Below are 26,790 nucleotides of genomic sequence, written 5' to 3'. Positions count from 1 at the left end.
ATCTTAATATACTAACAATATGACTCATGGATTGCTAAGATAATTTCCTAAACTTGAACTCTAGACATGGGACCCACCAAATAAGATATGGACTTGGGGCACTCTTTAAAACACTCACTTTTGAGTTTTATATTTCATTCATTGTAAGACTACTAGACAATAAACTAGTTCCTAAAGTACCCTTATTGCATTAACTCTAACAACATTTTCTAGATACAGCACCCCACCCCCCTCTTTTGAATTAGATTAGTTATTTGTATATATTTCTCAATGCTGGATCTTTTATTTCATTCAGCGGTTCCATTTATAGGTTTTTCTGACTTTCGGGTTTGTTGGGATGCAATCTTTTACATGATTGTTAGGGCCTTTCAAATCCTGAAATTAACATCCTAGTTCCTGCAACACATTTTCTTGTAACTGAAATCCATTTCACTTCTTTATCGTCCGTTATTTATGGTTAAACTTTTGCCCTTTTTTTTTTTTTTACACCTGTTGCTAATTGTTTTTTGAGTCATTAATTTTAAACTGAATCCTAGCACTTTACCTGTTACTTTTCTTTGTATTAGGTCCAACCTTAATCGTTTGGCATTGTTTTGGTCTAACTTGAGAGTTGACTAATTTAGCCTTGCCATGGGCCGATATCTTGTGAATCCAAGTTGATATTGGAAACTTACGGCCAAACCAAAATGCTGGTTGGGTATCAGCAAGTGACTCGATTTTTCTATTTTTGTGGTGTGAGTCATATTGGAGTCGCAGTAATTCTAGCCTGTTACAATATTGAAGAAGTTTAATCTAAAATCAGGTCAGAGGCCTAGGTAGTAGGTCCTATGTTTCTATTGTTTGTTTCTTTCTTCTAATTTTATCTACATGTATCTTTAAAGCAGCATAATTTTTTCACTTTGTCATTGAGTTGGTTTAATTTAGTTAAGATAAAGAATGTTGTATACATTATTCATATTTTTTGGATACTAATGTATATGTTACATTGAAATCATCAAAATTGTTGAAGTGTTTGTTATTATCTATATTAAATAAATAATAATATTGACATTGATTTTGAAGTGCATGGGCTTTTGAGAAATTTGAGTCTACCTAGTAATTGGTTATTGGCTAGGTCATTCACTGTTCTTACCTAGTTGCTTGGATACCACTGCATGAAGACATGTTATTCCTGGATAGAATTGTGATACCTTAATATTGTTAAGGTTGACTACTCTTTTTCATTTGTTGGAATGCAGTATTTAGATCGACCTGGAGTAAGCTTCTGTTCAAGAACAACATATGATGATAATGCAATCACAAATGCTGTTGAGATATACGAGAGTTCGAGGTGTGTTATTTTGGCTTGCATGGTGTAATATCACTTTCCTATCTATGTGGAGGTTAACGAAGGTCAAAATTTCTTGCAGTGGTGCCACTCACTTCATGGCTTCAAATAATGATTGTGGAGTTAGAGACTTTGATATGGAGAAATTTCAGCTTTCTAACCACTTCCGCTTTCCGTGGCCAGTTAATGTAAGTACCTGTTTTTGCATTAGTTGTTTTCTGGTCATGATGGGATTTGAAGCAACCTGAGAACAATACCAGTTCACTGTGTGATGCTACCATCTTTAACGGTTTTGAATTTTTAAGCCAATGTACTCAATTTGAAGTTTGAACATAGCGAAGCATAGTTAAAAAATATGAATAATATTAGGGGAAGTGGATGCAGGTCCGCCAAACATGCACCTGCCCTATCTGTGATATGACAGATCAGGTGAGCTAGAAGTCTAGTAATAGGTAGGTCCCTGCCTCCCCTCACTTCTATGCAAAGTTTGAACCAAACCTGACTTCTCCATGTGTCATAATAAAGCAATGAAATATGGTGAAAGTCTTTAAACAATTTCAGATTGGTGAAAATACTAGGGAAACTGCGTAATACAATGCTGGCCATGCAATTGAATTAGGAACCGAAATTAGACACCTGAACTATCCATGGTGATCTCCTCATTCAGCAATTTGGACTTGTGCAGCTGTCATGTCATGTGGCAGAACATTTATTTGCTAGACCTGCAATCTTTTTTTACTCAATTTTATAGCAATGTTCATTCACTAGCAAGTATGACCTGATGGATTTTGAGGTGATATGGCCATGATCAATGGAGGCTTGGGGATGCCCTAGTAAGGAGTAGTGATCTGATTCAGATTGAAGGAACTAAAAGAGGTTGTAGGGGCAGCCCCAAAATGACCATGGGAGAAGTAGTGATGACATGCATTGTCACACCCCGTTTACACAGAACCGGACCGGTGATCGGGTTAACTCCGGTTAACCCAAACTTGCCAGGATTATCTGATACAGTACCCAACCACAGCATACACACATCTAAGATAACGTTAAAAAATTTAGCGGAACACTTAATTTACCTGTAAACACCCCCAATATACTTGATACCCAAATTGTAGTATATAGATAAATACATGTGGGCCCGCAGGCATGATATTTACACAAAAAGAATAACAATTCACGCATCAAATACACAAAAAGGGGTTACCAAAAGAATCAAAAAGTAAAACCCAGCACGGTATCAATACTGCGGTTCTGCAGCACAGCCCATGCACGAGCAATCTGTGCCGTGCTCATATTCTTCGGGGACCCACCAATCCTCTTTGGGGAATTCAACTGTGGGGCCCGACCCTTGATCTTCAGGCTGGTGACCTGCAAAATCATCTAAAAGAGGTGTACACGTGGGATGAGCTCACTAGTTCAGTAAGTGAAAAGAAGGACCACACAATAGTCCATACAACAATCACAACCATATGCACTATATGCTATGCAATTCATTTTAAATCACATCCACCTAAACAACATTACTAAGCCTTTGGTTTAGTGCTACTACAACCACAGTGTGCGTATACTCTGGGTACGAGCTGCGAACTCCATCCGCGATACGCCCATAGGGCTGTCGGAGAAGGCCCACCGTGAGTACTGAGAAAAGTAAAGCATGCCGACTACCGGCTCTCAACATAAAAGTAAATTACAGAAAATAAAGGTGATGACTTCAGCAATTTAAAAGCAGTACGATTGACCCTCTTGAATATACCACCGAGGTTGTCGACTGTCTTAACGACCAGCCGGGCGTATGTTTAACCGCCACAGTGACCCGACAACCGCGACCACTGCTTCCCCCCAAATGGTAACCCAACACCTCAACCCTTGTTGGGAAGGGTCGTAGCACGGGAAGATGATAATCCTAAGCCGCATGCTCTTATATGACATAGTACGATTGCATAGTGCCGCCGCGTCCCATTCCACGGGTCACCAATGCACTCGTTTCCAAGCCGACTACGGCATCTAGTCTACTAATGCATCATGCACAATGATCTCATCATTCATCACATAAGCACATCATCATTTAGCATTGAGAAATTAAAACACAACACACATGTCATAATCATATAAGGATGGCTTAGCTACACATAATTTGCATGATGACATGGCTAGTCTAGATACAATTAAATGAATGCCAAACAAGCCTTAAAATAAGGCCAAATGTCCTCTCCCCACTTACTTGTTGTGTACAAAGACTCACGCCCGGTACAGGTGAGATCCGGCGCGAGAAACGTAAATTTTGGTGAACCTATCATAAGTGAATGGGGTTAGCATTTCACCACTTTGGGGTCAAAATTAACAAGATTTGATGACAAAATCATGTTTAGAATCATAAAAGAAGGTCGCACGTCCGTTTTGGTGTCCATTCGGACACAAAAATCACGTTGGGGGCTTCTTGAGTGAGTCGGACAGCCCACCTGTCACGGCCCATCGGTCTTCACAGGTGGGTGGGTCGGCCCACCGGTCTTGACCCACCTGTCTAGACCGACGGGCAGCTCGGCCCGTCTGTCGGTCCGCCTGTGGGGGCCGAAGGCCGGTCATGACCAGCGGGCAGCTCGGCCCACCGGTCTCAGCCCGCCTGTGAGGGCGGAAAAATGCCTTTTTCCCCTGAAACTTTCCCCAACCTTCGGGGAAACAAATGGGGCTTTTCCAATCCCATTTTTCACACATTCAAGGTCTTATAAGATGATTCTAACATAGATCTAAGTTAGATTTAAGGATTGGAAAGCCATCTTACCTTCTTTGCTCAAGAACTCTTTCAAAAACCCCAAAATCACTTCTTGGCTCAAGAAATCACCAATGCTTCACAATCTTGTAAACACTTCCTCAAATCCTTCAAAATCAACACATAGACCATCTATCAAACCTTAGATTCGTCATTTCAAGGGGGATTTACAAGATCTCAAGGAACTCTACCCAAATCAAGGGTTTTACTTGGGTTTGGTGAAGTTTAAGAAACATAGTCTTTGCCCACCTCTAATCGTAGATCTCGTGTTGGGGATCACTCTTCCAGCGTCGGAATGGGAAGATCAAACCTTGGCGTCGTTTAAATCCATTTCTTCTTCCTCTTCCTTCCCTTTTCCTTTTCTCCGTTCTCTTTTCTCCCTTCCTTTTCTCTCTCCTCTTTAATCTTCTCACCAACTTCTAAATGTAATAAATGAGATATTGAAAAACACAAAATAATGCTATTTATACTTTCTAAAACAACTAGTAACTACATGGGTGGGTCACTCAGGTGGGTGGATGCGCCCACCTGTGACCGCCCACCTAAGGGCCGAAAATTGGCCAACAAGTGGGATTTTGATGGAATTTGACTCTCGGCACACGGTATATTATACGTATGTGCTTTAGTATACAACTACATACCAGCATTATCCGTACATGGCTTTATGATACATGCATGTGCACGGCTTGGGTACAGCCGTCTCCTCTGGCACTGACTCGGACTTGTCTGGCCAACCTGTGTTCAAAGTCACCCTTGCCATCATGGTCCATAAGGAACCCGCCTTAACCCTCTCTGGTTCGGGTCCTGCATGGTTAAACCTGGTCAACTGTGTAATTAGATCGGGTTTTAAAAGTAGGGTATTACATGCATAGTTTAGGCCTTATCCCAAGTATGACCTTGAATAGAGCCAATTGGAGGGCAATGATCCATATAGTGACCCCATTTAGCTTTTTTCTACTTATTTGATGTTATTGTGTTACTTTCATTTTTACTTTTCCTATCTTGTCCTTGCTAGGATCCATGTAGCCGACCCCATTAAGTTGGGTTAATGCTGGCACCGTTTGACAACGTTTTTGCTGTTTCTATGTTTAGAAATAGCACGGCTTTTCATGTTTCTGGAAGCAAAAATGGATTTTTTGATGTTTGATAAACCTGTTTCTCAAAAAGTTTTTTGCAGACATAATGTTACTAAAAAACCCGATAGTATCATTGGATGACCAATAGGGAGAGAGGGTTGGGTTGCTCTTTTTAGGTTCAAATAGTTGAGAGATTTATCGAGCATAAAATCCTTTTTTTTTTTTTTTTCTCTCAAATTCTTTTCTAGAAACGATGAAACAAGTCGGTTTTGTTTTGTCAAAGTCGTTTCTAGAATTGTAAATAGGCATAAATTTTGATTTATGTTTCTAGAAACGGGTGAAATGGAACAACTTAATCAAACACTTTTTAAGTTGTTTCTCCGTTTCTGTGAACAAGAAAACGCAGAAACGGCAGAAACGAAACGTTGTCAAATGGTGCCTGAGTTTGTTGTTCATTCACTAGCAAAGCACTTAAGGTTTTTGTTTTTTGGTGGGATGGGGTGGGGTGAGGGGGACATAGTCTTAGTCTTGTCACAAGTATGGCCTTGGATAGAACCTATTGGAGGACAATGATCCATGTAGCCGACCCCATTTAGTTGAGATTTTCTTATCTGCTGGGTTGTGCCTCTTTCCTCTTATTCTCATTTCTTCCCTTCTTCTGTTTGGACTTTAACTATTTTGTTTTGTATGGATCCATGTAGCCGACACCATTAAGTTGGGATATGGCTGAGTATGTTGTTGTGGGGGTGGGGGGTTGGGGGCAAGGTTCAAAATTTCATTTTGTTTCGGTGTTTCGGTGTTTCGGTGGGTTTAGAAACTGAAATTTTGTTTCGTTTCGTTTCGGCGAAATTTCTGCCGAAATGTTTTTTTTTTTGGGTGGTCAAACGGCCATATTTTAACCTGAAACTTGGTGGGTAACTTATTTTAAGGTTAATAAACATGCTTAGAACATAAAAATGCAAAAAATATTAGGACATGATATTGTTTTAGAGTTGCACATTTGTTTGGCAGCAATCGTTGAACTGTTCTGAAAATTTTACCTGGTTTTGGAGAAAGAACTTTACCTTTCCTAAGCTTTGAATGTGTAGATCTTGTAGGATTCCAATGGAAGTCAAAATGTGTAATTATGTGGCTAATTAGAGGCTTGTTGGAGTGTTCTTCCTTCAAAATATGCAAATGAAACCGAAACCACTGAGACAGGCGATACAGAGTTGAAATTTTGATCGTAATACCGAAATTTCAACCGAGATATGGTATTTATAACACATGGAATGTACTGAGACAGGTGAGATACTGAAACGGTAGCGAAATTTAGGTCGAAATACCGAAATTTTGTATAAATGTTATTTCAGGCCTTATTTCGTTTAGGCCAAAAAAAATAAAAAACACCGAAATTCCAAAATTTCAGCGAGATTTCGAACCATGGTTGGGGGTTGGGTTGGGGAAGGTATGGTTTTGGCTACGGCCTACTTTGATCAGTCTGTTTGGTTTTGATTCCCAGCATCTCAATGGAAATCAGACTCCACAACTTCAGGTGGAACTGGAAGTCTCGATTCCTATTGGTTTCTAGGAATTTCAGCATGTAGGTTGAGGTCGCAATTCTCATTATGAGCAGGCTTCTTTGCATCATCCAACGTAAATGAGTGTGATTACCAGCTTTTTGAATTCTTGCCATCCAAACTGTACCTTGATTGATTTTGGTGATTTATTTGTACCCTCGAGCATTATGAGTTCCAGGATTCCATAATTGACTGGAGCTGCAGTGCCACTTTAGTTGTTCATCTGTGCTAAATGTTTCTTATAAATTCTTTGTCTACAGCATACATCTCTGAGCCCTGATGGTAAGCTTTTTGTCATTGTTGGCGACAACCCTGATGGAATGCTAGTGGATTCCCAAACTGGAAAGGTAATCTCTCTTGTCCTTGCTGCTCCTATTTGAAAGAGACGATCCTTAAAATAAATTGTCACATTTCTTAGCTAGAGTGTTATAAATCCATTTGGTGAAGTAATTGGGCAACACTTGTTAATGTGATGCTTCTTTCCTAGCAGAAAGTCATGTCTCTGTGTGGGCACTTGGATTTCTCATTTGCTACAGCTTGGCACCCTGATGGCCGTACATTTGCCACTGGAAACCAGGACAAGACCTGCCGGATCTGGGATGCCCGCAACCTCTCCAAGTCAGTGGCTGTCCTCAAGGGCAACCTTGGAGCAATCCGGTCGATCCGCTTCACTGCTGATGGTCAATTCATGGCAATGGCGGAGCCTGCAGACTTTGTACATGTATTTGACGTGAAGAATGGGTATGAGAAAGAGCAGGAGATTGATTTCTTTGGTGAGATCTCTGGTGTATCATTTAGTCCTGATACAGAGTCCCTCTTCATTGGTGTGTGGGATCGTACCTATGGTAGCCTTCTTCAGTATGGCCGACGCAGAAAATATTCGTACCTCGACTCCTTTATCTGAGTTATGTCTCACATATCAGAAGTAACAAGGAGAGAATGGCCAATTCAAAGGATAGTGTAGAATTCTGTTTCGTTCACAATAATGGGGGAATTCTAATCTCCTTTTTTCTTTTTCTTTTGTTTTGGTTGAGGGGGTGTATGTATAATGGGGCATTTATGTACAGGGTCAACATACATTGGTGAGGTGAAGAGGAAAATGAAAGAAAACAGGGATTCCCTAGGTGCAGAACTGCAGATAAAAATCTCGGGCAATCTAATGGGTAAATTTGCCGGTAGAGTGTATCGCTTTAGTACTCTTCAGCAACCTTTGGGAACTTAACAAGTGGAACCTCTATGTTTTTGGCTTGCGCTCCGTGGAGATTACACCGCACACAAAATGAAGATTTTTAGCTCCCATGGGGATTACTTTTTTATTTTTTTAATGGGAAACAAGAAAGAAGTAACAAGAAAGGAGCACAGAATGTGTCTACAGCGTTTACCCCTAGCTGTAGTGGTTTGGGCCCTATTGATCAGCAAGGGTGCCACGTCTATAAATAGTCTATCTTGCCTCAGTATGGTTGCAGGACCAGAAGAAGAAACGGTATTAAAAAGTAGAAACATCCGGTAATATGGAAAATAGTTTCCATGGCCAACAAAAAACTATTCCTCTGGTCTGACTTTGACCAATGGAATTACTATTTAATGAAGGGCTCTTTGCATGGCTTGGCCTAGTTGGTATTTTGCCATGTGGAAGACGGGTGATTTTGCACCTCTTGACTATTGGATAGATAGGACATAGTTTGCGTTGTTTGTGTGTTAAACATTCAATTATACACCGTTATTTGTTTGTCCAAAAGTCTTGTACACCCTCAAGTTTTGGCAAATATCAAGGTTCTCATTGACTTTCAAATTTGAACCATGATTTAAGTTTTCTATCATCTACACTATTGGTAATGTGATGCTATGATTTGATTTTGGGTTCATCATTAATTCTCAACCGTATTGTTTAGAGGCCAATCGAAATGGGGTGGATGAAAAAGAATTCTCTCTTCAATTTCTATGTGGTATGCCTCATATAATAAAGCAAACTATATCTTTTTTGTAGAAGAATGTAAATCCCTTGTATTATAACACAAAATTATCAAAAATGAATTTAACTTTCCACAAAGATGATCAAATTACCCATGTCATGTGAAGGAATATGTATTATTTTTTTTGGGTAGAAGAAGGAATATGTATTATTCATTCATATGTTTAAGAGAACTACCATTGAGTCATGCAAAATAAAAATTAGAGCGGGGATTGAACCCGACGTTAATCGAACACGCAACCTTCTGATCTGGAGTCAGACGCGCTACCATTGCGCCACGGATCCTCGTTGGAATTGATGAAGCCTGATAATTTTCTTGTAGTGAAACAATAGTTATCCACGTCACTACATTCACCCATTCGGGTGTTATAATGGTTGGAGGTGGAGGGCCAATAATCTCTACTCTCTGAACATGATCTTATCAGAAGAGGGACCAATGAGAGCAGACCAACTCGGATTGGGAAATCATTCCTCTCCCCACGACGTCAAGATTTCTCAATCTTTTGTCTCTCTCTTCTCCAAGACCATTACAGCACAGATCAGTGGTGTTTCATTTCCAATTACGGCAGAAGTTAAGTCTGAAGTCTGAAGTCTGAATTCATTCTTGGCTGGGGAAAAGGAAAACTGAGTGGGAGAGAAAGGAAGTAGTAAGTAAAAGAAGGAAGAATGGCCTCGACGACCACCTTGTTCTCTACACTGGCACCGTCGTCCTCCGTCCAGAAACACCACGCTCAAGCACTGCTGACTACTTCTACCCCATCTCTTCATCAATGTTTCCAAGGACTGAGACCCATGAAGCCCACGGACGGGTCCCTTTTCGTCCAGACCATGAAGAAATCCGCCCAGGCATCCTCCTCCGCCACTAGGAAATTGATGAAGAAGGGTGGGTTGAGAGTGAGATCGGAGCTGAACCCGTCGGTGGTGATAAGCCTGAGCACGGGGCTGTCTCTGTTCTTGGGGAGGTTCGTGTTCTTCAACTTCCAGAGGGAGAACGTGGCGAAGCAGGGGCTTCCAGAGCAGAACGGGATGACCCACTTCGAGGCAGGGGACACCAGGGCCAAGGAGTACGTTAGCCTCCTTAAATCCAACGATCCCGTTGGCTTCAACATCGTCGACGTCCTCGCCTGGGGTTCCATCGGCCACATCGTCGCCTACTACATCCTCGCCACCTCCAGCAACGGCTATGACCCCAAGTTCTTCGATTGAACAATTTTTATTTATTTCAACCTTATGTTTCAACTTTTCAAATGGAAGTTTCTTTTTTTCAGTGTTGATGAACTTTATTATGATCTCAACTCTCTTTCTGTTCTAGCTCAATCTTATGAACAAATTACTAATTCCTTGTGATCTTTGTTTTTTTTTTTCTTTCCTTGATTAATTTTCTGTCCCGACCTTCTTCTTCTTCTTCTTCTTTTTTATTTTTTATTCTAAGAAATGGTTCTAGATGAAAAATATATGCAAAGGTGGGATGATCATATTGTTATTCACTCCAGTAACAGACAGCAAATGCACTTTTTCCAAATTAATCTATTTTACGGGACTCTTATCTTCCATGCAAGTCTCAAGGGCTTTCTAACCAAAAATTGAAGGGCTCCATCCTGCACTTTAAAAATGGGAAATTATTCAGCCTCTCGATATTCTTGGGGTAACTCTGCATAACTCTCGGCTCCGGATCTGGCATATGAGAAATTATTTGGCATCGCATACGTCTATTTTATGAGGTTTTTTTTATTTTATCTTCAATTTTGATCATGGGACCCATGTGGATGATCTCCATTATCCGTTGATGTGTCATCTAGAATCTCTTGATTCCTCCTTATGAAAGCATGGTCAGAAAAACTTCTTAAAAAATAAAAATAAAAAATAAAAAAATCATCCACTTCATTTTTATTATGGGAAAAGGTTAGATATGCTCTGCCCATACCCAGAAGTATGTTCTCTCTCCTTTCTTTTCTTATAAAAGTCGCCTGTTGGTTGAGCCATTAGCTCCAAGAAAACTAATGGCATACCTAACCTCCACGATCCCTTTTATTATTATCATAAATTGTGTATTCTTTCATTTCGTTTTTTGATAGCAAAGTAGGAAAAGATCTCTAAGCTGGTGGTACAAGGTATGCCATCACTCTTTCTCTTTCCTCACTGTGTCTCTATTATAGAAAAACAATCTCCAGTATGCGTCATTGGTTGGCTCCCCACCCCTGCCAGTTCAAAGAATACTCTCTACAAATTGATAGTATTTCCTTATAAACAGAAAAAAAATATATATATGTATATATCATCCTAGACTATTTACATGGATGGGCTTCTCAAGTAGCTTTAAGTATCATTCTACCCAAAAAAAAAAAAAATCAAGTACCACGAAAAAGAATAAAATAAAAAATACTTCAGCTTCTAATGGTCACAAACAATAGTACCACCAAGACAAGTATTATACTTGGCCAATTTAAGAGTTGACTAGTTACAAGTCACAACTTGTTTAGTAAACCAATTAGATGGGTGGCATACTCCATGAACTAATTACTCATCAAATTTGGGATCTATCTAAACTATATGTATACTTAAAAAATTTCTATATTTAAACATCTTCAATTGTTGAAACCCTTTCCCACGATAATAGCCCCTTGCTCAAGTAGCTTGTGGCATCCCTTCCTGAGGGATAGGTATCGGGTTTGTGCCCAGTGCTTCAGTCATGAATTCACATTGGATTATGCATGGCTTCTATGTAGTTGTCGCGTAATCTCAATCCCTGCATATGTTATGGTACTTTGGGGCAGACAAAGCTTCAAACAAAGAGGTTAGACTGTTAACTTCATTGATTTGACTTCATTTTACATAAGATGAAAGATAAGGGCCAGACGGGCAGTGAAGGCCCATTTAGCAAACAATGAGCGAGCAGCAAGCTACGATGAAAAGAAGTGAGCTCTGCTTTTAGAAGTGAGCCAGAGTAGCGCTAACCTTTTTCCATAGGCTATTCTGCTAGTTGTAGGCGTGCTAGCGTGCAGAAACTCTACCATGATCCTACAAATCTACAATTCTCTTCGTTGAATGAGACTCCATCCATGCAATCATGCATTGGATTTTTTAGAACATTTTGTCTAAATCCTCAACGGTGAACAATGAGGGACAATAAAGATTCAACAAGTGAGAGACTATCTCTCCGTAGAGGATTTTTGTACCCTTTCTTGTGATGATGGATCCGGTTTATTGATGATAGGAGTGTTGAAGTGTTGAAGCGCAACTCCTAGTGTTGCGTATCCCATCAGGTCCCCATCCCACCATACAGATAACACTGGCCCACTCATTATCACCATATTTTCCTCCAATAACTATATATGGTAAATTGGGTGGCAACAGATGTTCCCCTCATTGGTTGCAATCAATATGGGATTAAATATGACTCTTCCTTGCTGGAATTAGCATGGCTTTTGTTCACTCTAATCCCAAATATGTTTGTTCCTCTACCAATTGTGGATTAAAGATGGGGTTTGTTTCATTACTTTTTTTTTGGTAATATGATTTGTTACCTTCCATCTCTATTTTCTTGTGTGAGAAATTTTTTTTTCCACATTTGACGAGAGAATAACTCTCATGTTAATTTTCATTAAAATAAAATAAAAAAAAAATCTTATCTTAATAGTTTAACTAGGTGGGTTTTAGGCTACCCAAGGTTGGGTTTTTGGGGAAAAAAATTTGCTTGTCACGGGGCCTTATAGTCAAGGAAATGGAATAATTCCCTTACCCTTTGGATCCTCCTATGTTTAAGAATTTTCTAAATTATTCTTGAAGATTCTATTTCTTTGGTTGCATGCCTGAGTAGCACAAACTTCATGCTAGCTAGGTAACAGTAACTAAATGTAGTCTAATTTTTTGATATCTTATTTTTTTTTGAAAAAACTCATACTTCTCTACTGTACTTACCTTTGGAGACGAACACTATGATAGCCTAGTGGTGGTAGTTACAACTTGTGGAGCTAGCACCTAGGGAGGAGGTCGTGGGATCGAACCTTATCGTACTCATTGTGTGTGTGTGTGTGTGTGTGTGCTTTCTTATTTATTCTGTACTCACCTAGGGAATAACCTTGCATAAGGGTTTACATAAAAAAAGAAATAAGTGGACAAGGACACACGTACATCAAGGGAAGTTTTTTTTTGGCAATACCACATAGGGGCTAAATAGGAATCCAGAATGAGCAAAAAAAGGACTCACAATGCCACAGTTACTACTAACAACTAAACTAATATTTTTTTCATAGAAGAAACTAATACTATTTTACAAGAAAATGGGAGTGGGAGGTGGAGGGAGAAGGTTTTTAGGAGAGTCAAACGAATGACTTTTCTTTGACTTAATGCTAGAGCTCAACTACTTAATTGCTTACCACTAGGGGGTTGAGAAGGTGGGTGTTTGAAGTAGATTACGAAATTTGAAATGAAGTCAAAGACATATAACCATGGATTTAGTTTCTTCATAAAAATAAAAAATTTATGGTTTCAATGATGTAATCAATGGCACTTGATATCAATATTTTATATCAAAATGATATCTTTATTAAGAAAAAATATATCCATACCATATTGGTCGATACATATCAATCAATTGTACAAATGGCTCAACACAAACGATCCAATATTGATTCCTAAAACTGTATATATATAATAATTATCTAACGTTCATAATTACCATATCATCATTCAAACATTATAAATAAGATCGACGACCTTGATAAGCTTATCAAAGAACAAATCATTCAATATTAGTTTTTCCTAGGAACACCCATGCCCAATATTTTACCATGATATATATTTAAGCGTCTTCTAGCCTATATATCTCGAACACACAAGGTATTTTGTCTGTTGCCGTTTTGGCCTTATTCCCTCTTTTATCTTTCTCATTAGCGTATTAGATTAGAGATTTATACAAAGAGAGTATCAGTCACAATGGATATCAAAGAGGAGGGAATCACAATAACGTGAAAAACGAGGTAAGGAAAAATCATCCTTGATCGGTTTTTTTTTTTTTGGGTAAAATCCCTCATTATATGTTATGTATATATATATTTCCCTATCTTTCATATTAGAAATATTAGATCACAGATTTGTAGGAAGGGAGCATCAGTGACATTTTCTTTTGGGACTCAGATCAGAGTAAAGTGACAATGAGGTGAGGAAAAATCATCCTTGATTGTCTTATTTTATTTTCAGTCTTGAGCTTTATTGGGTTTTGAGTTTTTTTTTTTTTTTTTCCATTCCATATTTTATTATCAGTCACTTTCCCTTTTCCTCTTTTAGGCTTTTAGTCCTTTTGTCGATTTGACTCTTTACCTTTGGGATGGATGGTTTTTGGTTTTGATTAAAATGTCTACTACTACTACCCATCATCATCTCTCCTCCAGTGACCAAATATCAACGGCAACAGCAACAAGTACGGGCACTAAGAATAGAACAACAGTCACTACCAAAGGTACTTCGATGCCGACGACGACGACTGCTACTAGTAGGGTGCTTCCATTGCCAATATCATCCAACGGTACCAACAAGCCAGTGGGGGATTCTGACCCAACTAAACCCTATCCTTCACCGGCCGCTCAATATGATGAAGTGGTTCAGAATGCTGAGATGTTCATGCAAACACTTCAGGATCTTCACAGATTTATGGGCACCAAGTTTATGTGAGTATTATTATTATTATTTTTTGACTTGTTTACACCCTCCTGAAAATTTCGTTGGCGTTTATTTGTTTGTATACAAAATGGGTTATTATCGTCTCAATTTCGCAGGGTCTTCTCGGAGTTTATATGTTCATCCACCCCCTCCCCCAACAATTTTTTTTTTCTTTTTTACTTTTTTGGTGTTTCTGATTGCTTCTGATTTGTCCTCGTTTTTTTTTCGGTTTGTGGGTGGGGGTTTTGTTGATAGGTTTCTTCTTAGTGGTTAGTTGTTTGTATACATTGATGTTTAAAATTTTATTGTATATGGTTCTGTTCTAAGGATGGAACTAGTAAAGGCTATAGTGTGTATGATTTTTGAGTTCCAATGTATTTCATAAATAGTTTTCTATTTTGGTGCGGCTTTTCCATCGATGTTTCCATGGTTGATGTTTATACTTCTGTTCTTAACGTTGCACTTTTTGCTAAGCAGTCAGAATCTGCGTTCTTTTACTACTTGTCTATATGTAGTATTTGATCAAATTTCATAAAATACAATTTTGGGCCTTTTCGTCTGTGGGCTTTTAAATTTTTTGCCTCATTGATTTTCCAGTTACTAATCTGATTAAGCTATATAATAATATTATGGCCAAGATGTTTTCTTTTTCCTTCCTTTCTATTTTATCTTTTGTTGGGCGTTTTGCATTTTGCTTTTGGGTGTTTCTTTGGTTAGTATTTTTCGTTGTTCAAATCTATGTATATGATACTTGTATTCTTCAGTTTGATGGAATGGTCACGACATTGTTTGCTGGCTACCTTTGTTCTTCTTCTTGTTTTTTTTTCGGGGTTGGGGGTGGTAAACCTCCTTGTTTGGTGTGATGTGGGATCATTTGTATTATTAGATCGCTTAATGGTTCTCTATTTTATTTTTTGTTTCATTACAATTTCTGAATTTCCCCCCTCTTTGTCGAACTTTTTTAGTTTCTTGTTCACAGCGGTTACTAATGAAATGCGGGTTAGTGTGCCTGTGCTTTTGGTTCTGATATTCTGTTTAAAAATGTGCTTTTTGTAAATATTGTTTCTTCGGTGAAGAATCAAGAAAGAAAGAAAAATTTTTTAATAGCCTCTTTGTTGCAGTCTCCTACTTCTAATGGAGTTATTGCTTCTATATGGTTTGCTTTGTTCGTAGCCTTAGTGGTTTCTCTTGAATTTGAGTTTTATGAGCCTTTGAGGTGTGGTTTTGTCCGGTTATTGGATCTTACTGTCATGGACTCCATGCATTTCTACATTTAGTGATGTTTATGGAAATGCCTTCTTGGAGACTGTTTTGTGTTAATCTCGACCTCCTTCAGTTGTCATATTCATTTCTTTCTTTATATTGAAGTAGGTTCATGTTGTTCTCTAGCCTTTTCTTCCTGCTTTTTTAAAAAAAGAAAAATCTTGTAGTATGATACCACCACTGTATTTCTCGTGGGAGGAAAATAACAACACTTAAGTGGATCCATTGGGTTCTTAGCAACATGATGTAGTAGTAGATTTTTTTTTCTTTTCACTTGTGTATTTGCATGGGGAATTTTATTAGATGATTCAAAGATACTTGATAGGAGTGAGATTGTGTGGAAAAATTCATGTTCTCTATGCGTTGATAATGAAAATCCAAATTCAAATTCAGTGGGCATAATCTATTATTTAAACCATTAGATTTCTTATTTAACGGATCAGTTTAGTAAGTAATTACATTGCCAAATTGTTAGTGCCATGAAAATTAATAGATGCTGGCTTTTCAGTCTTGTAGCGATCATCTGTTTCCTATGTGGGAGAGAGCAAGTTATTTATTTAGTCTTCATTTCACACTTTTATTTGACAGGGTGCCGACTATGGGGGGAAAGGCTTTGGATCTACACCGCCTTTTTGTGGAGGTAACATCTCGTGGTGGTCTTGAAAAGGTATGAACAGTTATATTTCTTTAAATTTGGTTAGGATACTTCTCATACCATAAGTGGATGGGTAGTTCAATCTAGCCCACAAGTGGATTTGATGTGGATTGCTGGTCACCGAACTAGCTGATATTGGCTGATGTTGATCTTTGGCCAATCTTCCTCAAATGTTGGCCGATATCTGGCCAGATGCATGATTATTTCCTCTGATACCATTTATTAAATCCTTGGTCTCAAGGACTTATGAATCCGTTATATGAAAGTAAAAGCTTAACTATTCTGGATTCTCCATGGCTTATGAGAGACTCATGTATTGCACAATTTTGCAATCTGGATTTTTCTACACGGTATGAAGTAGATGCCTTAAGATTATACAACTCAAGTCAACTAAGCCTTGTCTAAGTGGTGTGGCTACACAAATCCTGTTCCAACATTTTGTTTCTTCTGGTCCATTTCCTCTGTCGGTTCGTAAATAATATTGTCTTTATACGTCTTTTTTTTTCTTTTAAAAGCAGTTGTCTTTCCTCATTACTTCAATTGATTACATTTCTCCTTTACCATCTTCAAAGTGCACATGTGGCTCCTTCTATAATTAGCTTCACTGTACATGTACTGAACTATCTCCATTCTCTTGTTGTCACCTAATGTTGTGTTGGAATATGTGTCCATGATAGGAGGAGTGTCACCCATCGTGACATGGTTATCTTATTACCTTTCCAAGTCAGATTAGGTTGCTTACCTTCCTAGTTAGATTAGATCTCTAGTTTCCTAAGTTAGAGTGAGACTAGGATTGTATTTCCTATTCCACCTATGATTGTACTTTGATCTATTTATTATAAATATACGATGGAGGGAGACTGCTAGACTACACATCGGCTGCTCCTCTCCCTTGCCCTCTCTCTTTTCTCGAGTTACCGGTTACAGATATTTGGTTTTCTACATGGTATCAGAGCCAGACTGCCAGTAACTGCTAATTCTCTCCATTGATTTGCTGTTTTGAGAGTCGTTTTAGGTTTTTAGTTTGATGAAAGAAACCCTAGTTCAGAAGAGGGACTTTTGAACTAGGGTTTTGTATGAAAGTCATACCTGGGATTGTGAAGTTGTTCTGCTGATTTGATGATTGAAGCTTCATCTGGAAAAGGGTCGATCGTCTGATTTTCTGATTGCTATTATTCCTGAACTAGGGTTCACTCGATCTTGTTCTTGTCTGCTACTGAAATCCCCTATCATGATCTCCCATTGATTGCTGCTACTAATTAAAGCCGCAGGTTCTCTTTGCTGATATGGTTATTGTTGGTTGAAGATTGCAGCCCATCAAAGCTGGGTTGTTCTCCTTTGTAGCTCATTGGTTTGACCTGATATATTGAGCGTAGTCTTCTCTTTGGTCGGCGATTGAGACCCATGAGTTTCAGCCCCAAAGGATCCCTGTACCGTGAGTTCAAGATCAGGATTCATACCTGTTTTGTTCAGTACCGCCAGATCTGAGTTGCGGGAGTGACAACTCCCTTTTGCTAGCTGTTTTGAGTTGGATCTCTGTTGGAGTGAAGAGTGCATGTGATTTTCAACCCTCGCCTGGAATCCTAGGCTGAACTGAGAAGAACTACTGGAATTGTCTCCTCACGGGTTTCTTGTTCCACCATAGAGCTGCTGTGAGAGGTTGAAAACAACCCCAATCGTGAGTTGCTACCCATTTGTTTGATTTCCCCAAAATTACTCCTCCTTTCTCCCTTTATTCTCCATATTTTTCACTCCTTTCCTAGTTTACCCCAAGACAATAAATCTAATTCCTTTTATGTTTTAGCTTTACTTATCCTACCTTAAAACCGCTTTGAAATTCTGGTTATTTACCAGATTGCCACTGTCCCAAGCTCTTTTTTTTTTTTAATCTATTTCCCAAATTGCCATTATTTCTCAATATTTGAGCTATTTGTCAGTCGGATGGGCCCATAAATGATCCGATTTTGATTTTACGAACCGTGATCCGCATCTAACCTTCAAATATTTACCAATAGTCCCATGAAATTTTTTGTTTAATTACGGTTTTGCCATTACCACTTGTTATTGCCTATTATGAACTGGATTGGTATGTACCAAACCCAATTGGGTATTTTAACCAAGGTTCTGTTTTAATTGGGGATTGCATGAAGTAATTACAAGATTGTCATTAGGCACATGCATGTGCCATATTATTGCTTTGGTGGGCCCGAAATCACATCTTTGGGGTTGACAGTGTTTTTGGCATTAGTATTGGCATGTCATGGTGATTGGCGATTGTTCAGCCTTACTGCCGTGAGAGAGAGATTAGACATTATTTTATTTAATGTTCTTGGTTATGAGATTTCTTGGGATGCTGATTATTGGAATTCTTTGTTCAAATGAAATGCTATACGTGAGGGGGAGATTGGAGATTTTTATCTGCTTTGGACAATTAATCAGTTGGAGATTTTTATTAGTGAAGATTAATTATCAGCTTTTGTCTTCAGTAATAGTTTTAGCTTTTAAAGGGTAACAATAATGAAGGAGATCTTTTAAGATGAGGTGATCTCCTAAGGATCTAAGTTGCTATCCTCCATCTTAACCTCTTTTAAAGCATGAATGATATGGTGTTTTTGAAGATTGTCTGTCCACCTTGTGCGATTGAATTGATTCATTTCTTTGAAGACCGAGTTATTCCTTTATATTGAAGATCGTGTCTTCTCCTATTAGAGATCAAGTTCTGCAATTATAGGAGAGCATTTGTTATCATTACCTGTCTGTTGCTATAGTATTTTGGATTGCGGTTGATGATATCTAACATTTCTGCGATTTTTTTATTCTTCCTTTTGGAGATTGAGTCTTCCTCAGACATTGAAGATCAAGTCTCCTCCTCTTGATGATCAAGTACTGCAAATGTTGATGACTATCTACCGTCCATTTTGTTCGTTGTTGACAAGGTTCACTATATCGGGTTTTGACCAGGTTTCGACCTCTGGGGAGACCGAAATTTCGGTGGGGGGGAGACCGAAATTTCGGTGGAAACCTGGGAAATTTTGAGGATGCTGGGAATTTTTCCCGGTATGGTGGAAACTTAGGTTCCGACCCCCAAACAGTGTTTTTTTTTGTCTGAGTTTTTGTGTATAGCCTATTTTAAACATTTCTAACACATTCACATCATTAGTTTCATAAAAAAACCACATAAAATCTTCCTTGTGTGGTGAACCAAAGGTTCGATAATCATTACGCTGACTTGTTGGCTTAAATCCTGAAACTTTACTACATAATGATTATATATAGTCTACAATGTACATCAAAACATAAGATATAATCCAAATTATCCAAAATAGATAAAAATATTACATCATCAATAGTTATCTATCAACACTTAACAATAGTGACTCAATTATTCAACACTCGAAAGTAGTGACTCAATTCGAAGTAGAGTGTCTAGGCGGTTCCATCCAAGTAGTGACTCACTGCCCTCAAGGCACGCATGCTATCTTTTCTAACATTATTTAGTAAGCTATATATACCTTATATCATAAAAAATCAACATTAAGCCACATTAAGTCATTAAAATCAATATTTAGCCACATCAAATCATAAAAAATCAACATTAAGTCACATTAAGTTATAAAGAATCAACATTTAGAGAAATGCTCTTGTTCTATAATAAGTTTGATTGGTCAAATGATTTTTATTTTTACATGAGATTTTTTGTATAAGGTATAACATAAAACTAGCTTTCCAACAAGTCTAAGATTACTTAAATCTGAGTTGTAATGACATAGTTATGCTTCGATCAAACTTATTTTAAAGTGCGCGAATGCTGTTAAAATCATTTGAATGAAAATAATTTTAGGGATATCAAAACAAAAGATTATTTTACCTGACTTTTGGTTTTTAGCAATGTTTTAACATTATAGGATTTATAAAATTTTCATAATTGAGAAAAACCCCAGCATTTAAAAGTTGAAAATCATCCCTATAATCAAAATCCAGTTTTTGTTCTTGGACTGGGGGATTGACTTTTTATCCTTTAGGAATTTGATTTTTAAACTATTTTTATTGGATTCAAATAGGGGGTATTTCCTTATTTATGAATAATATCTTAAGTAAATGAAAAACATTTACTTAAATGATATTTGGCATAAATAAGTGCCAAAAAATGAAAATTTCCATGTTTCACCAAGTTTCCCACACTTGGGAGAAAAAATGCACAAGAGAATGTCGAAATTTCCCATGTTTTGCTTAAATTCTCGAACCATGGTTGTTGATGGTTCGACACGACATTTTTTTATCCTGTGATGCTGCTGATGTTGGTGTGCTTGAGTTGATATTGCTTATGGTTTTTTTATGATGGTTTATTGAAGTTCCCACTATTCTCATTGGAGTCTACTACTACTACTATTCAAGACTATTTTTATATTTTTTTTTCAATTCTTGTTAGTCCAAGCTGGAGCTTTATTTTGATATATGTATACTCCAGCTTTAGAGGGAGTGTTGGAATATGTGTCCATGAAAGGGTGATTGTCCCCATCGTGACATGGTTATCTTATTAGCTTTCCAAGTTAGATTAGGTTGTTTACCTTCCTAGTTAGATTAGATTTTTACTTTCTTAAATTAGAGTTAGACTAGGATTATATTTCTAAATTCCACCTATGATTGCACTTGGATCTAGTTATTATAAATATACGATGGAGGGAGACTGCTAGACTACACATCGGCTGCTCCTCTCCCTTGCCGTCTCTCTTCTTCTTCCTCATCTCTCTTCTCTCAAGTCACTGGTTACAGATCTTTGGTTTTCTACATGTTGCATCTCCTAAATTTATGCATATAGATTGGACTATCCTTTCTAGTCTTAGTGTTGCCTTGTAGTATCTCAACATCTATATTCTAGCTACACAATCATTTTATGATTGTCCAAATTGAAAGCCCAGATCTTATTTGAATGTTTCACTTTTAAACTCTCGTATGTTGGCTCCTTGGGTGGGAAGTAAATTAGGATTTGGTTCCGTTCCTGTTGTCACCTTGGTTTAATCTTAGGTTTGTGTTGGCAGCACTTCTTTACATGCATAGGCATGGCAAAGCCACCAAATAAGCTGACTTAAGAATTCATCTAGTGCGCTTCCAAGATGCAACTAAGAAGATAGAGAAATCACTTAGTTCTTCTTCATTCTTATAGATCTAATCACTAAAAAACAAAAGAAACATCAAAATGGTGGTTCCGGTTCCAGGATTTGTCAGAAATAATAAAAAGAATATGCTTTGTACCTTGGTAAATAAATAATATTTAGTGGAAGTCCATGGGGGCTTGCTCACATCTTAGGGAAGGTAGGTCTTTAGCTTCATCAATGACAATTTTCTTCTAGTGAATGACCAATACTTGATACATTTGTCGGGATCCCGATTCTTTAGACGTGTGTATCTTACCACAATCTGATAGCCAAAATGAAACTATTATCAATCAACTACTAGCTGTTCTCAGTGATTTTAATTCCTGTTTGTCTTTTTCGACTTTATTATCTTCTTTCTTGCTCCCAAACACAGTGATCGGATTGTAGATTTTCTATTTGCATAAACTAAGATTATTGATATGACAAAGACAATCTTGATTTTGCTATTTATTTCTTTCTTTTTTAGTTTTCTTTTCTACTTTGATGGCAAATATAGAAGCACTTCTAATATTATCTAACTTCAATGGTTTTCGTTTTTTGAATTTGCCAGACAGGAATGGGTTTTTGGATAGACAGCAGTCTTTTGGTTTATCCTGTTAGGTCATTGGCATTTTCCTGATATGCCCACATGCAATAACGATGATATGTTCACATCTCTTTTGGATTGATTGTAGGTTATTAGGGATCGGAAATGGAGGGATGTGATTGCTGTATTCGGTTTCCCAGCAACAATTACAAATGCTTCATTTGTCTTGCGGAAGTACTATATTTCCTTGCTTCATCACTACGAGCAAGTGTATTACTTCCACCGACATTGTCCATCGACCTCAATGGCTGGTATGTTCTAGCCTAGATCTACTACTACTGCGTCCTACACTATCTCTGGCATATTTGTCAAGGCAATGCCTAGGCGTCCTTGATTTCCCCCCCCCCTCCAATGCCTAGAGTCGACTAGACACCATGGCAACTATGATCTTTAGTCATTTAATTATGCTGTTCAATAATTTTTTTTTTTAATTCTTCATTCCCTTTTTTATTTGTTACGTAGTTTCTGTGGCCAAGAACCCTGCCTGTTTGCCAGCAAACTTAGAGGTTCAAGCTAATGTCCCACCTCATGAAAATGGAATCACCGTAAATCAATCAGCAGGTCAGATATTCTGAACTTCCTTTTTTCTGATTTTTCTTATGGAGCATGTTTCTTATGTAAATGGTTGGCAATGAGGAAATAGCAACACCATATTTCCTATTTGGCCGATCTTTGTGGTGGAGAGAGCCCAAATTTTTTTTTCTTTTGTGGCTGGACTTTAAGCCTTGTGGTTCCCAAAGCTGCAATGTAGGAACCACCTATCATTTTATATGATGACTCATGATATCATTTTAATAACTTTGCGACTTGTAATATCATTTTAAATGGTGCCTTTTGGATTTTGTGATATAAAATATTCACTCTACCTTGGGTGATGTCTTTCTTGAACTCATAATTCTCATGTCTTTCTTCACAACTTCAAATCTAGTTCTTTTGTTCCTTGCCACAATGCCTCCCCCCCCCACCCCCCCACCCCAAACCCCTCCCCCCCAAAAAAGAAAAAAAAAAAAATAATAATAATAGTAAAAGGTTTTTTGGGCCTCTTCAAGTTGTGCAGTATTTGTCTTTGCTGCACATTACAAACCATCTCAACTAACTCTATCATCGTATTTCCTACTCGTGCTTCCCAAGTCCCTGCAGATATTTCATTTTTTATTCTATCCTCTCTAGTCCTGTCATTCATCACTTTCTGCACCCTCTGATGTAGATTCAACCTGCCCTAGGAGGTATTTCTGGGTGGTCCAGCCTAGAAACAATCTAGGATTGATTGTTCTGCTGGCTGGGCTGGTTCTTTCTTCTATTATACTTCAAACCAGCCATGCGATCTACATCTTTGGGTCTGCTTGCATCTGAGATCCATAATCTGGATTTTCGGATTGCAGTACTGCCTCCTTATGTATTATTGAACCAAGTTAATAAAATGGTACCTCTTAGTTCTCTTCTTCCCCTGTTTGGCATAATGAACTCAGTAATTCTTAAAGCTAGTGCTTTCTGTTATATGCAGGAAGTCCTCGACTGAACGTTGGCTGTCAAGTTTCTGGAATAATTGATGGAAAATTTGATAATGGATATCTAGTGACTGTTAGTTTTGGTTCTGATAAGCTGAGAGGAGTTCTCTATCATGTTCCTGATGAGTTACAGGTGCCGGGGAATTCTAATACTCCAACGGTAAGTGGTCGCCAGAACCGCAAAAGATCCCAGATCGCATTGAAGGATCCTTCTCGCCCTAAGACAAACAGGAGTGGTTACAATTTCTTTTTTGCTGAGCAGTATGCCAGACTGAAACCATCACATCAGGGGGAAGAGAAAGTCATCAGTAAGAAGATTGGGCACCTATGGAGCAAACTCACTGAGGATGAAAAACAGGTGTGATCATGGATATTTATCCCTTCATCCTTTGGTTTTCTGATTCAATCCCCCTAATTTAATCCTATCCATATACTTGTGAAATTACTTAGTGATTTAAAATAAACATACTATAATGAGGCATAGGCTGCATAATTCTCAAAGCAGCCTATAAGCCCCTACCATGCAAGTGGCTCAGCAATATTTCAGAAGCCATTGAAGAGCCACCCTCATGTTGGGCAGTTTTCAAAAATTCATACAAAATATGTCAAAGGCACCCTCTTGGTCAATTAGGGGAGCACAAAGGTGTCAACTAAGACCTAGGTTAAGGGCCCCTTGGCCAAGCAGGCAATATGAGTTCCGAGGTTTCTGTGGTCACCCAGCATACCTGACAATTAAAAAGGTATACATAGTGTTTGCTAGATAAAAATCAATTGCTTAAGTCAAGTTTTATTGCATACTTGATGTTCTCATTATTTGATTATGAATCCTATTATATTATTACTTTACTTAAGTTGTTATATATTATTATCTTTTAGAGTGTTAATGTGATATGGAGTTTCACACAAGAAGGGCGTGCTGAGGTGCCTTCAATGACTAGCGCAGGAAATATTCAAAAAAGTAAAACTTTTCAAACTCCTGATTCACTTTCTATCATGGTTATATGGTATAGCTGAACTCAAGTCCTTAATCTAAACAATTCAACAAATATGTGTAATAATTTAATTGTTTTATTATTTTTCTAGCTTTTTTTTTCATATATTGGTTTTCTATGGATTAGAAATGTCATTTCTCTTGTGCATGTCGTTATGGTTCTCAGATATGAAATGTTAACAGAACATTTAGATTTTGAATTTAATCTTCTTGTGGAAATATACTTATATCCTATGTGACTTATCAAGGTAATGTTAATTTTCAGTTATTATATGCGGCTACCAGTGCTCTTATTTATTTGTAAATATCCAAAATTTCTCTCCAGTCGGTTCATTGAAAAATACGGTGTTGTTATTGAGTATAACATTTGACCTTGGCTTGATCAAATATCTGGTTGATTCACTTATTTATGATCTGTGTGCATGAATGATCATGGTGCTGGAAAACCCTAGTAGGGTTAGGTATGGGACCACCCTAGAGTGCAATAGCCAAATATTAGAGAATAATGACAGCCGTAAATAAACTGAAGTTTCAAAGGAAGGTAGCAATTTCGTAATCGTAGAAGCAAACCAGACCTTTAGCAATAAGACAAAGGGCTTGGGACTAACTAGGAAGTTATTCTTAAGTGAGGGGTAATTCTATATGTTAAAATAAAATAGTCTAAAAGAGAAATCAAACATCAATAGAGGACAAACATGTAATTTCAGCTAGTGGTTTGTTTGCAAATAAGGAGAGAGATCATCTTCAACCTTAGGTCACTGTAGAAAACAAACCAGTGGTAGCACAGCCTCCAAAGTCGACCCAGCTCCTATAACAAGGTCAGCCATCTCATGGAAGATTACGTACAGCCGGACAGGTTGGTAATCTCCAGCGCTATTGGATCAAAGGCTCAATGATGCCAAGTAGCAAGACTTAGTCAAGTACCAAAGTTCTGAAACTTCCCCAGGCGGTAAGCAAGAACCAGATCTGAAAGTTTGGTTCAATTCTCGCAGCAAGAAGAGATTCTGGAAGCGATCCTCCAAGGTTTGGGTTGTTTTTATGAAATGATTCTAGCCCCCAAATTTGAAGGTGAAAGGGCTTGTGGCGAGGGAGACCACTTTGGTTCCTTGGTCTGCAATCTACTGCCCAGAAGGGTATTCACTGGAAAGAGAAAATAAACAGCAAAAACAATAAAAGAAATAGAAGGAAGAAGACGAGATGGGAGGCCAAGGGGGGTATCACAGGGAAGGGAAGAGAGGAAGACACGAGAGAGAGGGAAAGGGTGCTTCCACACACTCGCAAGTAACACTGTAACCAACTCAGTACCTTATTGCATTCTTTTCTCTAATATTCTTTTACTGTCCATCGGGTTACATATAAATAAAGAAAAGACATCTTAAAAATGGAAACTTATTCTACAAAGGAATAAGCTTAAATTGGAAACACAATATAATATCCTATCATAGCTATTTAAGCAAGTAAAGAAAAAGTAAAAGATCACTTCTACGTATCTACCTAACTTCTAAAACAAAGAGAATAAAATAAACTAAACCCTATGTAGTCTACCAACCCTTGCCAGATCTGAAAACCAATTTAGAACCGGTTCTTGGCTAAGGCCTCCAGAGGGATCGTTCCAGTCCAGCCAAGCCAAGGCAACTGTGTGATGCAGATTCTTCACCAAACTAGGCTTGTTTTATTAGGAATAAGCGTAGGGTTGGATTCCATACATGTTGGGCCTTTGATCCCAAGTGGTTTGAAGTGTAATGGACCACTTTTATGGGTCTAAAAGAGGGGCTTTAAGGTTGCATACGGGATTACTAGTTTATTTCCTTTTTAGTTGGGTTTGATTTAAGTTGTTAGTCTTTGTTTTCTTAGGAGTCCTATGATTTCATGTGGGATAACTGGTTTGCATAATATCCCTATGATTGTTTTGGCATATTCCCACTCCGTGCTTTCTGAGATTAGGGTTTCACCACTGTTTAAGTGTTTATCATATTATCATAGTCGGCATTATATATTTACAATATTGAAATAACGGTATTGGTAAGTATTATAATAATTGATCTCCCAAAAAAAAGTCATGTAGTGTCGGAGTGCATATTCACATTTTGTAGGATAAAATACTTGGCTATCAGAAAATACTATATGATGCGAAGTGGGCAAGATTTAAAGAAAAAAAGAGAAACACTTATAAATATTTTCTTGAATGACTAAATCCAACCATTTCTCCCAAAAAAAATAAAATAAAAGGAAGCAAAAGAAGTAACAGTTTTAGCATGATTTAATTAGGTAT

At 37.9% G+C, this 26,790-nt stretch overlaps 3 protein-coding genes and 1 non-coding gene across 8 annotated transcripts in view; 3 read left to right on the top strand and 1 right to left on the bottom strand.

Moving 5' to 3' along the window:
• Positions 1-1,003: 1,003 nt before the first annotated feature.
• LOC122093285 (uncharacterized WD repeat-containing protein C2A9.03-like) lies at positions 1,004-7,999 on the top strand. Its single transcript, XM_042663571.1, has 4 exons — positions 1,004-1,330; positions 1,410-1,515; positions 6,990-7,076; positions 7,220-7,999. Exons 1-4 carry the CDS (start codon positions 1,233-1,235, stop codon positions 7,631-7,633), a joined length of 705 nt encoding a protein of 234 aa, XP_042519505.1. The 5' UTR covers positions 1,004-1,232; the 3' UTR covers positions 7,634-7,999.
• A 915-nt stretch (positions 8,000-8,914) lies between these two features.
• On the bottom strand, positions 8,915-8,986 carry TRNAW-CCA. Its single transcript has one exon. It is a non-coding gene; the product is annotated as a tRNA-Trp (tRNA).
• A 157-nt stretch (positions 8,987-9,143) lies between these two features.
• Positions 9,144-10,048, top strand: LOC122093271 (photosystem I reaction center subunit V, chloroplastic-like). Its single transcript, XM_042663559.1, has one exon. The coding sequence runs from the start codon at positions 9,368-9,370 to the stop codon at positions 9,905-9,907; it is 540 nt and encodes a 179-aa protein (XP_042519493.1). The 5' UTR covers positions 9,144-9,367; the 3' UTR covers positions 9,908-10,048.
• A 3,732-nt stretch (positions 10,049-13,780) lies between these two features.
• Positions 13,781-26,790, top strand: part of LOC122093734 (high mobility group B protein 10-like) — a 16,450-nt gene continuing 3,440 nt past the window's right edge. Inside the window, exons 1-7 of one of the 5 annotated variants that reach the window (XM_042664181.1) lie at positions 13,781-13,859; positions 14,092-14,367; positions 16,211-16,289; positions 22,108-22,270; positions 22,482-22,580; positions 23,524-23,885; positions 24,404-24,485. In XM_042664181.1, the coding sequence (XP_042520115.1) occupies positions 13,855-13,859; positions 14,092-14,367; positions 16,211-16,289; positions 22,108-22,270; positions 22,482-22,580; positions 23,524-23,885; positions 24,404-24,485 (1,066 nt within the window). In that variant the 5' untranslated portion in view covers positions 13,781-13,854. Of the gene's footprint in view, positions 13,860-13,975; positions 14,368-16,210; positions 16,290-22,107; positions 22,271-22,481; positions 22,581-23,523; positions 23,886-24,403; positions 24,486-26,790 lie in introns of those variants that run through there. The other 4 variants (XM_042664183.1, XM_042664180.1, XM_042664184.1 and 1 more) reach the window with 4 other exon arrangements.

The sequence above is a fragment of the Macadamia integrifolia genome, chromosome 11 (assembly GCF_013358625.1).
Source record: "Macadamia integrifolia cultivar HAES 741 chromosome 11, SCU_Mint_v3, whole genome shotgun sequence".
NCBI classification, from domain to species: Eukaryota; Viridiplantae; Streptophyta; class Magnoliopsida; order Proteales; family Proteaceae; genus Macadamia; species Macadamia integrifolia.
Note: the sequence above shows the minus strand (reverse complement) of the source record. Positions and strands in the feature narration are given on the sequence as shown.